This window comes from Watersipora subatra, chromosome 4, assembly GCF_963576615.1.
Source record: "Watersipora subatra chromosome 4, tzWatSuba1.1, whole genome shotgun sequence".
Lineage (NCBI taxonomy): Eukaryota > Metazoa > Bryozoa > Gymnolaemata > Cheilostomatida > Watersiporidae > Watersipora > Watersipora subatra.
Genome location: NC_088711.1, coordinates 33,890,102 through 33,902,603, shown reverse-complemented (window position 1 = coordinate 33,902,603; position 12,502 = coordinate 33,890,102). Strand labels below are relative to the sequence as shown.

The 12,502-nt window shown below is 36.4% G+C and overlaps 1 protein-coding gene across 1 annotated transcript in view; it reads right to left on the bottom strand.

Annotated features, from left to right (window-relative positions):
* Positions 1 to 1,421: 1,421 nt before the first annotated feature.
* LOC137393584 (arylsulfatase I-like) overlaps positions 1,422 to 12,502 on the bottom strand; it is a 28,910-nt gene continuing 17,829 nt past the window's right edge. The window contains exons 9-13 of the mRNA XM_068080209.1: positions 12,177 to 12,274; positions 10,917 to 11,146; positions 9,778 to 9,925; positions 3,176 to 3,348; positions 1,422 to 1,991 (exon numbers count right to left, since the gene is read on the bottom strand). Coding sequence (XP_067936310.1) covers positions 11,096 to 11,146; positions 12,177 to 12,274 — 149 coding nt within the window. The 3' untranslated portion in view covers positions 1,422 to 1,991; positions 3,176 to 3,348; positions 9,778 to 9,925; positions 10,917 to 11,095. The remainder of the gene's footprint in view (positions 1,992 to 3,175; positions 3,349 to 9,777; positions 9,926 to 10,916; positions 11,147 to 12,176; positions 12,275 to 12,502) is intronic.

Sequence of the window (12,502 nt, the reverse complement as noted above, 5' to 3'; positions counted from 1 at the left end):
GCACACATGGAGTCAGTGCAATGGTTCGACCCTCGTCGTTTGTTGGTCTCATGTCCTCCCGTATTGGACCTTGCTGCGCTGCAGGCTTGTCTCGGGTGAGTCTTGGGGCCGGGCACCGCAATCTACACTGACGCGCAAATTCAAGGATATTTTAAGAAGACAATCTGTCATTATCATTTATCCCTTTATTACATTTATATCTATATTTTTAAATACTGTTAAGGTCTTTCCTCTGCCTGCAAAAAGAGGCTCTTTGTTTAATTCAATGAAGAAATATATATACAATATATAATATAAGATTGACACTTTATTGGAACACGAAAGCAGAAAAATGTCTTCCACCTTAGGTAGCGCATTTCTATAAGTTGTTGGAAGCGTAAACAAGAAAGCGAAGTGCAGTATATGCCAGAAAGAATTTGCTTACTACCACAGCACATCATCATTAAGATATATTTTAACTAATTCTCCTCCTACCGTGCAGAAATCATCACCAGCTGTCGCAGACAACAACTAATACTACTGACTACCGGCACTACTGTCCCTGTGAGCGGCTATTCTCTAAAGCTGGCAATATTATATGTAGGAAGAGGGCATCTCTTTATTCAGATAATGTGAATAAACTGTGCTGCCTCAACTCTTGGATGACTTAATTATAGACTTTCATAGACAGTTTTCATACTCATAATAATTATTACATTGTAACTTATGTACATTGTACATAACATGTACTACTGCTAACAATTGTCTAAAATATAATTAATCTATATGTAGCTGTATTATTTGTTTTTGAATATGCAGGTTTTTGCTAGATTAATTCTAAGATTAATCAAAGATTAACTGGTTCAGACCAGTTATTAATCGTGATTAATTTTTATAATCGTTGTGCAGCTCTACATAGGAGTGACAGAACGAAGTATGACAATGTTAAGAATTAGAAATGATACATGTGGTGTTATTTTAAGAACACTACTTTTGACAATGTCACTCCTCTGGTAACAGTGTTACTGATTATTGTGTCACTCTTGATACTGTTACTCTTTTGGTAACAGTGTTACTGATTATAGTACCAGTCTTGATACTGTCACTTCTCTTGTAACAGTGTTACTGATTATAGTGTCACTCTTGATACTGTCACTCCTCTGGTAGCAGTGTTACTGATTATAGCACTACTTTTGACACTGTCACTCCTCTGGTAACAGTGTTACTGATTATAGTGTCACTCTTGATACTGTCCCTCCTCTGGTAACAGTGTTACTGATTATAGTACCATTCTTGATACTGTCACTTGTCTTGTAACAGTGTTACTGATTATAGTGCCACTGTTGACACTTTCACTTCTCTGGCAACTGCTTTACCGATTATAGTATCACTTTTGACACTGTCACCCTTAACTACAACAAGTTCTTCTACAAACAAAGATATCTTCATTGATGAAGATTATTTATTTATCAAACTTATGCACGCAGTTTTACAAGCCATTTTTGTTTCACATCCTGACTTTGTCAAACGATAAATCAAATGTCAAAAAAATATCCTAAAGCAGTTGGGCTGATTTGAGAAATGTCGTCTTCAACAAAAATCCAGCCTGTTAGAAAAAACCTCTATAAAGATTAACTCTGCTGCAAATAAAGTAAAATATCTTGAAATGAAGAGAGTTATGAATATCAGCTGATGGGTTTGCATGGGGACATGCTGATCTTGGCGCTAGTACTACCATATCTTTCGACAGCACTTTGCTTTCGTCATACGTGTAGTTTATGCATCACACAAAGGATCGGGCCTCTGGAGGAGTGAGTCTAGTGATGGATCACAATAGTCTGTCCTGGGCACCAACAAACCATCTAGTGTTGTAGTAGTCACGGGGGTTGCACCAATAGGAAACTGAATGACACTTTTGACTCTGAGGCTCTTATAGAAATCTATTTTAGCCTTAAGTCTTTCCACAATCTGAGGGTGGGTGTTGTATAAGTTTCTTTGTTCATATGGATCATCTGAAAACATACAAAGTGTCCTAACATCAGCTGAATTTAAAGACCACCTGTTTTTATTTTATTTAGTCCATTATGATAAGTAAACAGATATCTCTATGTAGCATGTGATCCATATCTTATGGCAAATATGAACATATTTTGACCTTATAGAATACATAGTACTTGCGCAGAAAGCTTCAATAACACTGCAAACATCCTAGAGCGCACCTCTGCCATATCAGCAGCCCATATACTGGACACATGCACACAGTTACAGGTTATAACTCTTGTATAAGCGGCCGTTTGTCTGAAAGGTGTCAATTTGTACACACTTTGCTTATAAATGCAAGGCTCCGCTGACCACAAAGTCAGTGGAGCATTTTCAGTTTTTACTTCTGGTTCTCTGGAGCCTGCTAACCGCTTTAGCTGCAGTGTTGAGTTTATTGCTTACTCCCAGACGCTGGACATGCGTGGATGACAAAAGTTGGCAGATTTGCAGCTAGGCGAGCTGCAGAGTTGCCAACTAGAGACTGGAGCCAGAGCTACCAGTCTAGGGTGTCTTAGAATGGCTTGCTAGGTCCACAAACACAACGGTGCGCAAAACAAACTTGACCCCAGTTGATCATTGAACGAATTTCTGAAACTTATTTATAATTTGTTGTTCTCGCCATTGTACAGCAAACAAAATATATCTCGTTAGCTTCAAAATCTTTTCAACATTCAGAAACTGCCATCAAATAATGTGCCGGTTGCGCTTAAATCAGATCAGATGCAGTTTCTCAAACCAATGTAATAGAAATTACACATCACCCCTTTTCGGGATATGTTTTTTGTTTCGAAAATTTATACATACCAAATCTTTGGTTTCACAACCAGGTTTTGTTGGCAACTATATGACTTGAAATAAGCAAATAGAAATGTATGCAGCATGATCATATCTGTACAGGTCGTTATCTTCAACCATTAACATAATAAGTGTTCAGAATTTAGCCTACAAAATCATTCAAAAACATAATTTTACAGCCGTTGGGTTTCCATATTTGCCATCAGGACAAAATTAGGTTTAATTTAATATATAATTAATGGCCTTGGACTAAATATACAATAAGTAGCGATGTTGTGAATGAAAATTTTATTTTTCAATAAAAGCTCCAGTCTATTTTGCCCGCGACTTTAGAAAGTTCTAAATTATATTAATACAATACCTTTTAAGTTGAAGAGACAAGCGACAAAGGGTTCTCCGTTCTCATCCATTCCATCACAAGAATCTCCAGTTATATTAGGTAGTTGGGGAGCTTCTGCAGGTTTTATCCACAGGCCTTTCTCTTCAGGGATCAAGGATGCAGACTTACCATATATTAATTTCCAGTCATTCCACCTACATGTACATGTAAAAGGTGTTGGTGATATTCACAATCATACTGCCTACATGTACGTGTAAAAGGTGTTGGTGATAGTCACAATCATTCCACCTACATGTACGTGTAAAAACTGTTGGTGATATTCACAATCATACTGCCTACATGTACGTGTACATGTGTTGGTAATATTCAAAGTTATTCCATCTACATGTACGTGTACATGTGTTGGTGATATTCACAATAATTCTGCCTACATGTACATGTACATGTGTTGGTAATATTCACAGTTATTCCACCTACATGTGCGTGTACATGTGTTGGTGATATTCACAATCATACTGCCTACATGTACGTGTACATGTGTTGGTAATATTCAAAGTTATTCCATCTACATAGACGTGTACATGTGTTGGTAATATTCACAGTTATTCCATCTACATGGACGTGTACATGTGTTGGTGATATTCACAATCATACTTCCTACATGTACGTGTACATCTATTAGTAATATTCACAGTTATTCCATCTGCATGTACATGTGTTGACAATGTTTACAATCTTCAGAAATTTACAGCTACAATCAATTATGTAGTTCATATAGTCTGTGAAGTTATAGCTACAAGTGTACTCGGTGTACTCGGCGTACTCGGCGTACTCGGCGTACTCGGCGTACTCGGCGTACTCGGCGTACTCGGCGTACTCGGCGTACTCGGCGTACTCGGCGTACTCGGCGTACTCGGCGTACTCGGCGTACTCGGCGTACTCGGCGTACTCGGCGTACTCGGCGTACTCGGCGTACTCGGCGTACTCGGCGTACTCGGCGTACTCGGCGTACTCGGCGTACTCGGCGTACTCGGCGTACTCGGCGTACTCGGCGTACTCGGCGTACTCGGCGTACTCGGCGTACTCGGCGTACTCGGCGTACTCGGCGTACTCGGCGTACTCGGCGTACTCGGCGTACTCGGCGTACTCGGCGTACTCGGCGTACTCGGCGTACTCGGCGTACTCGGCGTACTCGGCGTACTCGGCGTACTCGGCGTACTCGGCGTACTCGGCGTACTCGGCGTACTCGGCGTACTCGGCGTACTCGGCGTACTCGGCGTACTCGGTGTATGGCTGACATGTGATCATAGCCTTTCCTTAATAAACGTGTTCTGATCTGTATCTAGAGAAAAGGTTGAAGACTTGAAGAAAATGCAATGAGAGGACAATTACAAAAATAACCAAAACAGGTTATAGTTGGATAGCAGCCATAAAACATCAAGGACAAGCACATATTTTGTGATTTTTCTGTCTATGCAGTATTATTATATAAACTAGTCGAACAGTTAAAACTTTTAGTAGCTCATCTATATTGCTTGTAATTATATTTTACTGTCAGGCACCTCTAAAACTGTTCAACATCTTTATTTCCATTTATAGGAGCAAGTTATACTCTGAAAACCTGGAAAACGCTTTCTAAGCTTTCACTAAAGGATATACCATAATTGGAAAAGCACACACCAATTATATGATAAACAAGACAATCGAAAAAAAGCATAAGAAACAGGTTAGTAGAATTAATTAGATCTTCACGATATGGCGATTTATTTGTTAGGTGACAATTTTGAAGGTGGACGATTTGAAAATCGCCACGATTAAAAGAAATATCGCCAATCGCATAAATGATATAATTGTGTAATGGCAATTTATCTCACACCTGACAATTTTCAGAGTGAGCGATACTGGAACTGGAACGGGCCTCCAGCCTTATAATACACTCATTCCAAGGTTTCCATGCACACAGGCATTCATGAAATAAATGTTTTTAGTTATCACGAACGCAAAGCAGTCTCTGTTTAAGTTGAAATATACAAATAAATCTTAATAAAAATATACAAGTCTTTTTTGTAGAGTTGCCCCGATTTTGGTATCGGAATCGGTATCGGTGCCGATATGAGTGTCGAGTATCTGAATCGGTATCGGCCGATCTTTTCTTAAAAAATCTGAACCATCCGATACTTTTTACAGATCAACCATTTAGCAGAAAACTGTATTTTAGCCTGCTATACTAATAAAAAATCATCAGCTGTAAGCTTTTTACTTTTACTTAATGAATTTCAGGCTTGCCACACTATTTATTTCATGTCTATAGCCTGATCAACACAGCGAAGGAAACTTTTTAGCCAGAACGTAAACAAAAAGTGTGGTATTTCCCAATTACAGCGATAGGTTTTATTGCAAGCAATCACGAACAAGATAACAAAAATGGGAAACAAGAACACAGTGTAATATTTCTATTTACTAGCATTACGAAAGTAATTTAAACAGTCGACGCATAAAGTTATCTATCACTCTCTTGATCCTGACGATACAATGGATCGTTTGTATTGTACAAAAAACGGTAACCCCAGTGGCGTATCGGTATGTAGCCTGTCCTTCAACACCTGTTGCAAGGGAATCCCCCTTCAGGACGCTTGGCTACATTGATAATGATGGAAGAAAAGAGACGTCTTACTGAGATAATTGAATCACTAACGGTTTTTAAAAGAAACATTGATATGCTCTAAACTTGTACAGGCACAGCAGTTCATCTAACAATAGAAGAGGGACTTCGTTATCACAGATAGAACTGTACCACTAACAGTAATTACCTTTATTTACAAATTACAAGAAACATGGACTGTTTTGTTACTACATGCACGGTATGTCAGTATGTGAATATGTATATACATGTATTTTTTTCCATAAATGCAAACAAATAAATACAATAATATTCATGTTTTCTTTGCATTATTTTTGTATTTGCATAATAAAATGAGCTACTATCTATGCAACACAAAAGATCTGAATCGGTATCTGAATCGGATTATTTTTCAATTAGGATCGGTATATCGGATCGGTATCTGAATCGGCTGGTGAATTTAGAATCAAGGCATCTCTACTTTTTTGTGTAATAATAATATCGCGATATATCGAAGCATTCAATATTCGCAATGCCAACTCGTCTGGTGATTTTTGGAAACCGAAAAGTTCTACAATTAACCATTTTACATCCTTACTTGTTACTAGCTATACGGTCATTACTTGTTACTAGCTATATGGTCATTACTTGTTACTAGCTGTATGGTCATTACTTGTTACTAGCTGTATGGTCATTACTTGTTACTAGCTATACGGTCATTACTCGTTACTAGCTGTATGGTCATTACTTGTTACTAGCTGTATGGTCATTACTTGTTACTAGCTATATGATCATTACTTGTTACTAGCTGTATGGTCATTGCTTGTTACTAGCTATATGGTCATTACTTGTTACTAGCTGTATGGTCATTACTTGTTACTAGCTATACGGTCATTAATTGTTACTAGCTGTATGGTCATTACTTGTTACTAGCTATATGATCATTACTTGTTACTAGCTATATGGTCATTGCTTGTTACTAGCTATATGGTCATTACTTGTTACTAGCTATATGGTCATTACTTGTTACTAGCTATATGGTCATTACTTGTTACTAGCTGTATGGTTATTACTTGTTACTAGCTGTATGGTCATTACTTGTTACTAGCTATATGGTCATTACTTGTTACTAGCTATATGGTCATTACTTGTTACTAGCTGTATGGTCATTACTTGTTACTAGCTATATGGTCATTACTTGTTACTAGCTATATGGTCATCACTTGTTACTAGCTGTATGGTCATTACTTGTTACTAGCTATATGGTCATTACTTGTTACTAGCTGTATGGTCATTACTTGTTACTAGCTATATGGTCATTACTTGTTACTAGCTATATGGTCATTACTTGTTACTAGCTGTATGGTCATTACTTGTTACTAACTATATGGTCATTACTTGTCACTAGCTGTATGGTCATTACTTGTTACTAGCTATATGGTCATTACTTGTTACTAGCTGTATGATCATTACTTGTTACTAGCTGTATGGTCATTACTTGTTACTAGCTATATGAACATTGCTTGTTACTAGCTATATGGTCATTACTTGTTACTAGCTATATGGTCATTACTTGTTACTAGCTATATGGTCATTACTTGTTACTAGCTGTATGTTCATTACTTGTTACTAGCTGTATGGTCTAGTTTGAGTTCTTGATTTTATTAATTGTTATTGATTATATGCTTTAGTTCGAGTGTCTGAGTGTCATTACTCTCAGGTTTTCATCATGAGCTCCTCCATTAGCGTGCACAAAAAGTAAGGAAGTTGACAACTAAATTCAACAGAGTCTGGTCTTTCAATCCATCTATTCAACTACAGTAATACTTCAACTTACGAGTGCTCCAACGTACGAGAAACTTGAGATACGAGCCAGCTTTCAAGCAAGTTTTAGCACTAACATACGAGCCATGTTTGAGATACGAGCACTTGAGTCAGTTGCCAAGTATGCCGGAGGTGTTTTATGAGAACAGCATCACTCTGTATTTTTCAACTGCTCAGGTTATACTGTTGTACCGGGTTTTTTGTGCACGATTTTCTGTGCAGAATTATGTGAATTAAACGTACTGTGCGTAGACCGAACGTTTGCCAGTAAAATGAAAGATGATACAAAGAAAAAGCAAATGATAACAATTGATATTAAACGGAAAAATATTGAAAAATATACGAAATGTGTATGCGTGATTGAGCTAGCTCGGCAATATGACAGAAATACATTCATAATTATCAAACAGAAGGATTATATTCAAGGCATTTAGTTCGCAAAAGGACTAACCATAGTTTCTAAACAGTGCAGCGATCTTCACGACTGCTGATGGCATTGGACAAACAATTGGCCGGTGACAGCGTAACTGAAACGATGCTATGTGAAAAGGCCGGCGCTATCTATCCAAACTGTTTAATAGACATTCAGACAAGCTGGCTAGTGGTCGTGCATTAACCATTTGTGACGACACCTGTGTTCGTCCTAATCGCAACATGTTGCAAGGATGACAAAGGCAAACGTCTTTAGATAGGTTTATCTTAAAACGGCCGGCTAGTCGTGAAAGTGAAAAAAAGGAAAAATTTTTCGCTAACCAGCAAGAAACTTCAAACTATGAACGCCGAAGAAATTTTAATTACGTTTAGTTGAAAATGAAAGTTTGCTTTTAGGTTTGCTTCTAAGTTTGTCTTTTAACACTTTGATAAAATCCAAATTTATCAAAGTCAACTGTTGTAACGAAAGATAACTTTTATCTCCCTCTCTGGCAAACGCGAGTGTCAACTGCTATTGTATGTATTTAATTTTACATTTTAATTTATCACATTTCCTTGCATTGTTTTTTAGTTGTTGCTTTTTAAAAGCATGTAGTACGTAAGGAGAATAATCAACATGTTCTTTCTGTTACAATATCTTGTTTTGAGTGTTTTATTTGCTTTTTTTAGAGTATGGAAACCAATCAATATATATTTAATTGTTCTATATATAAATAAATTGCACCAACATACGAGTAAATTGACATACGAGCTCAGTCTCGGAACGCATTAAGCTCGTAAGTTGAAGTATGACTGTACATACATTTGGACAATAGAGCTTGCCTCAAATGACTTCACAAATCAAATCACAACTGCTTCAATGTTAGCTCAATGCATCTGTCTACTTGAACACAACTATAGGTATGAGCTGTTGTGACCTCTGTTTTAGTGCCCCCCACAAGTTCCAATGCCCTTGTTGTAAGGTTTTTTCACCATACTCCATGAAACATGATACTTTTTCCTCCTGAAGCGAATTTGTTTTCTGCCGTACAATAATAACAAAATTTCCTCTCGAAATTACAATTTGGCGGTTGATGTACTGATTACGAGGAAACATCAAAAATGTTGTTATGCTATTTGCCGAAATCCTTCCCACAACGCCTGAAAGAGATATACGTTGCTTGCTATCTCAGCTCAGCATTATTCGTTATAAGTTATAGTGAAAAGTACATTTGTATGTACATTGTAAATTTTGTATATAAACTTTTTATGATTTTCACCAGGAGGTGTTTGCACTAGATAATTGATATGAGTTTCTATAGCACTCTACGCGATACTTTTGCTACAACACTGAAACGAATTAAAGTCATATAGTTGTATACCAAATAATTTTTCATTGCAGTTATAGCAAAACAGACTATATTTAGGCAGTACTTGCTAATTATGTCACAATTACCTTTAAACACCTCTACAGTTGTTTTATTTTTTGTTAGTTTATTTCAACAAAACACTTATTTCATAAGAAATTTAAAAGTTACAGTTGTTTGACAAAGTTTAAAAACTTTACAGTCGTTTTATTTTTCTTTCAATTCATTTGAACTGCACAAAACACTTTTCACATGATATGAAGTTTGAAAGCTAGAATGGTAACTGTTGTTATATGGTAAATAAAAATAAATTTGTTGTGCAAAAACATTTTTTATTACCCGGGCAACGTCGGGCATTTATCTAGTCAAATATGAAAAGCAACTAGAGATATCCAACTCACCTGTATGCGGCATCAGAATTGCTGCAGTTGGTGACGAGGCTTGCGTAGTTAGTAATGAAGACAAGATGCTCACTCCTCACTCTGTACTTATCTCTGCTGTGGTACGGTCGTCTAAGGTTGGTTAGTTGGCTGACACCATCTATGTCTCCTGTGAGCATAGCATTAGACTTGAGTATGAGCTGAATGGACTATTGGAGATCAAGTTGTACAAAACATGCTATTGAAGGGGAGTTAAAAAGTGAGTTCAGTTCTAAATTAATAGAAATTGTATTGTTACATATAAGCAGGAAACTTAACAAAGATTTGCAGAACTATTCCAATACGACAAAATGGACGTCATTTTTGGTCCTGCTAAAGAAGAGTTGTACTGTTGAGTGTGTCGATATATTATGGTTCGATTGTTTGATATAACTTAATATAAACAACTCTTCCAGGATTTTGTGATACTCTATTGTTATTATTATTGTTATTATAGGAGGGAATAAAAAAGAACTTCTATGGAACAAAAGTAGTAATCTATATATATAAATTTCGGTGATTAACTTTTGTCTTTTTGTTAAACCTTGTTTCCAGCTGGAGCAATTAAAACCTGGCAATGAAAAATCCACACGGCAGTGGATTAGATCTAAAGACTTTTAAGTCGTGATGCAGTGAACTTAACCATTAAGCTGCACAGAATACAATGGTTTCTTTGAGCAAATAATCATTACATTGGTTAAGATACTTACATTCAAAGCAATTGCTTGTGGTTAACAACTAGCACTGTTGACTGTTACGCGTAAAGATTTTCAAGCTGGCCCAAAACGCGGGTATTGTTATGGTAAAGATTTTAGTAAATATCTGGCTTTCCAGGTAAGCTACTCAAATTCATTAGGTAATTATTCTATTACCAGTGCAACACCAGGCATTCATCTAGTAATAGTGTATATCAAAATGCTTTAAGCTCAGATATATTTTGTTTTAAAGTATCTTGATAAAACCAATAAAGAAATCATATAAAGTTGGAGACGCCGATTATAACGTTTCAATTTGAGAGCTCTGTCCTTTCTTCTGTACAAAGATAATTTCGATTTTATCAAACTTGCTCTCCAAAGTTTAACATTGCACATTTCAAAACAAGCGTTTGAGCTGCTACAAACCTGACTGGTGTCTGTGATTTATCATCAGCCCAAAGGTTGGCAACCAGTCTGTGATATGCATTAAGAAATCTCTTTTAGTTCCTCGTTCTCTTGCTGGAAGGTTTGGTGAGTGGTAAACTGCTGGCACGCGGTGTCCACCTTCATATAACTCTGACTTGCTCCCTCGATACGGGTAGTTGTTACCAAAAGTCCTCTGACCCGTGGCCAAGTCTGGCAGATGAGCCACCATTCTAGCGGAGAGAGTGTCATTTACCACTGGTCGTTTTTACCGTATTAACTGATTCATTTTTAGCGGAACTTTACAAATCATAGGTATGCAAGAAACTTCAGTAAACAACCATTAAATCAAACAATCTGAAAAATTCTCAGCGGTAAAATTTAGAAAGAAGTTTAGTAAAAGTTCATGACTTTTTCGAAAAGTTTTGTAAAGCTCTGAACAAACTTCTTGCTCGAGTACAAATTCAAAACAGCCAAAATTTGAGTAAATAATCACTAAACACTTTGTCATTGGATCTCAAGTGAGCCATTCAAACTTAAACCTAACGCTTTCATTCATACAAAATGGCAACTAAACCTCACCCTTGTCCACAAAAGTCTGATAAGTTGTAGCTATACTTTATATTCATCTAATCAAGATCTTATTAATTAAAACTGTAATCTACAATCTATCATCGTAGTTTGATGATTACTCTTAATACAAAAGAATAAAATTCTGGACCAACTAAAGTTTTTGTTTTAAATATAAGAGTATTTTATCACTTGCTTAGATAAAACAAAAAGGTATTTTATCAATTAGCTAGATAGGGTAATAGAAAAGTCATTAGAGGCTGTATGCTATGATATGTAAACTATATAGTGATTATACGATATGTAGACTACAGAGTGATTATATGATATGTAAACTATAGAGTGATTATACGATATGTAGACTATAAAGTGATTATACGATATGTAAACTATAGAGTGATTATACGATATGTAAACTGTAAAGTGATTATACGATATGTAAACTATAGTGTGATCATATGACATGTGAACTGATGACATTACTGGTCAGAATGAGCAAATAGCGATCGCAAATGCACGGCTGCATCATATTGAGATGAGATCTCAATATTATTATTTCCTGCAGGTTTACATACAATGTGGGTTTTTTAACAGTGAGTTCAGTGAAGTCATTGGAAAATCTGAAGGAAGTAAATGTAGCTAGTTGCTACTCCATTTATTTTTAGCAAATCTAGGTTAATTTTATTAACTTACATCTGAAGAGAAGATAACTATCGAGTTGTCATAAAGACCGGCATCTCTGAGTGCCTGGATTGTCTCACCAACTAGGTCATCTAGGGCAGCCACTAAACCTGTAAAAAAGTGTGGTCTACTGCCAATCTATTAAATACATATATATTTAATATAATTGTAGAACATATTATGGTTTCAGAAAATGCAGTTTCCATCTATAATTTAACTAGTGGGATATTCCATAAGCTGGTTTATGGACTAACAGGAAATACATGTACATTCATTTGTCAATGTTCAGGCTAGGTCAATTCTTATCAAGGTCATTCATTGGTTGCAGCAGACAAGCA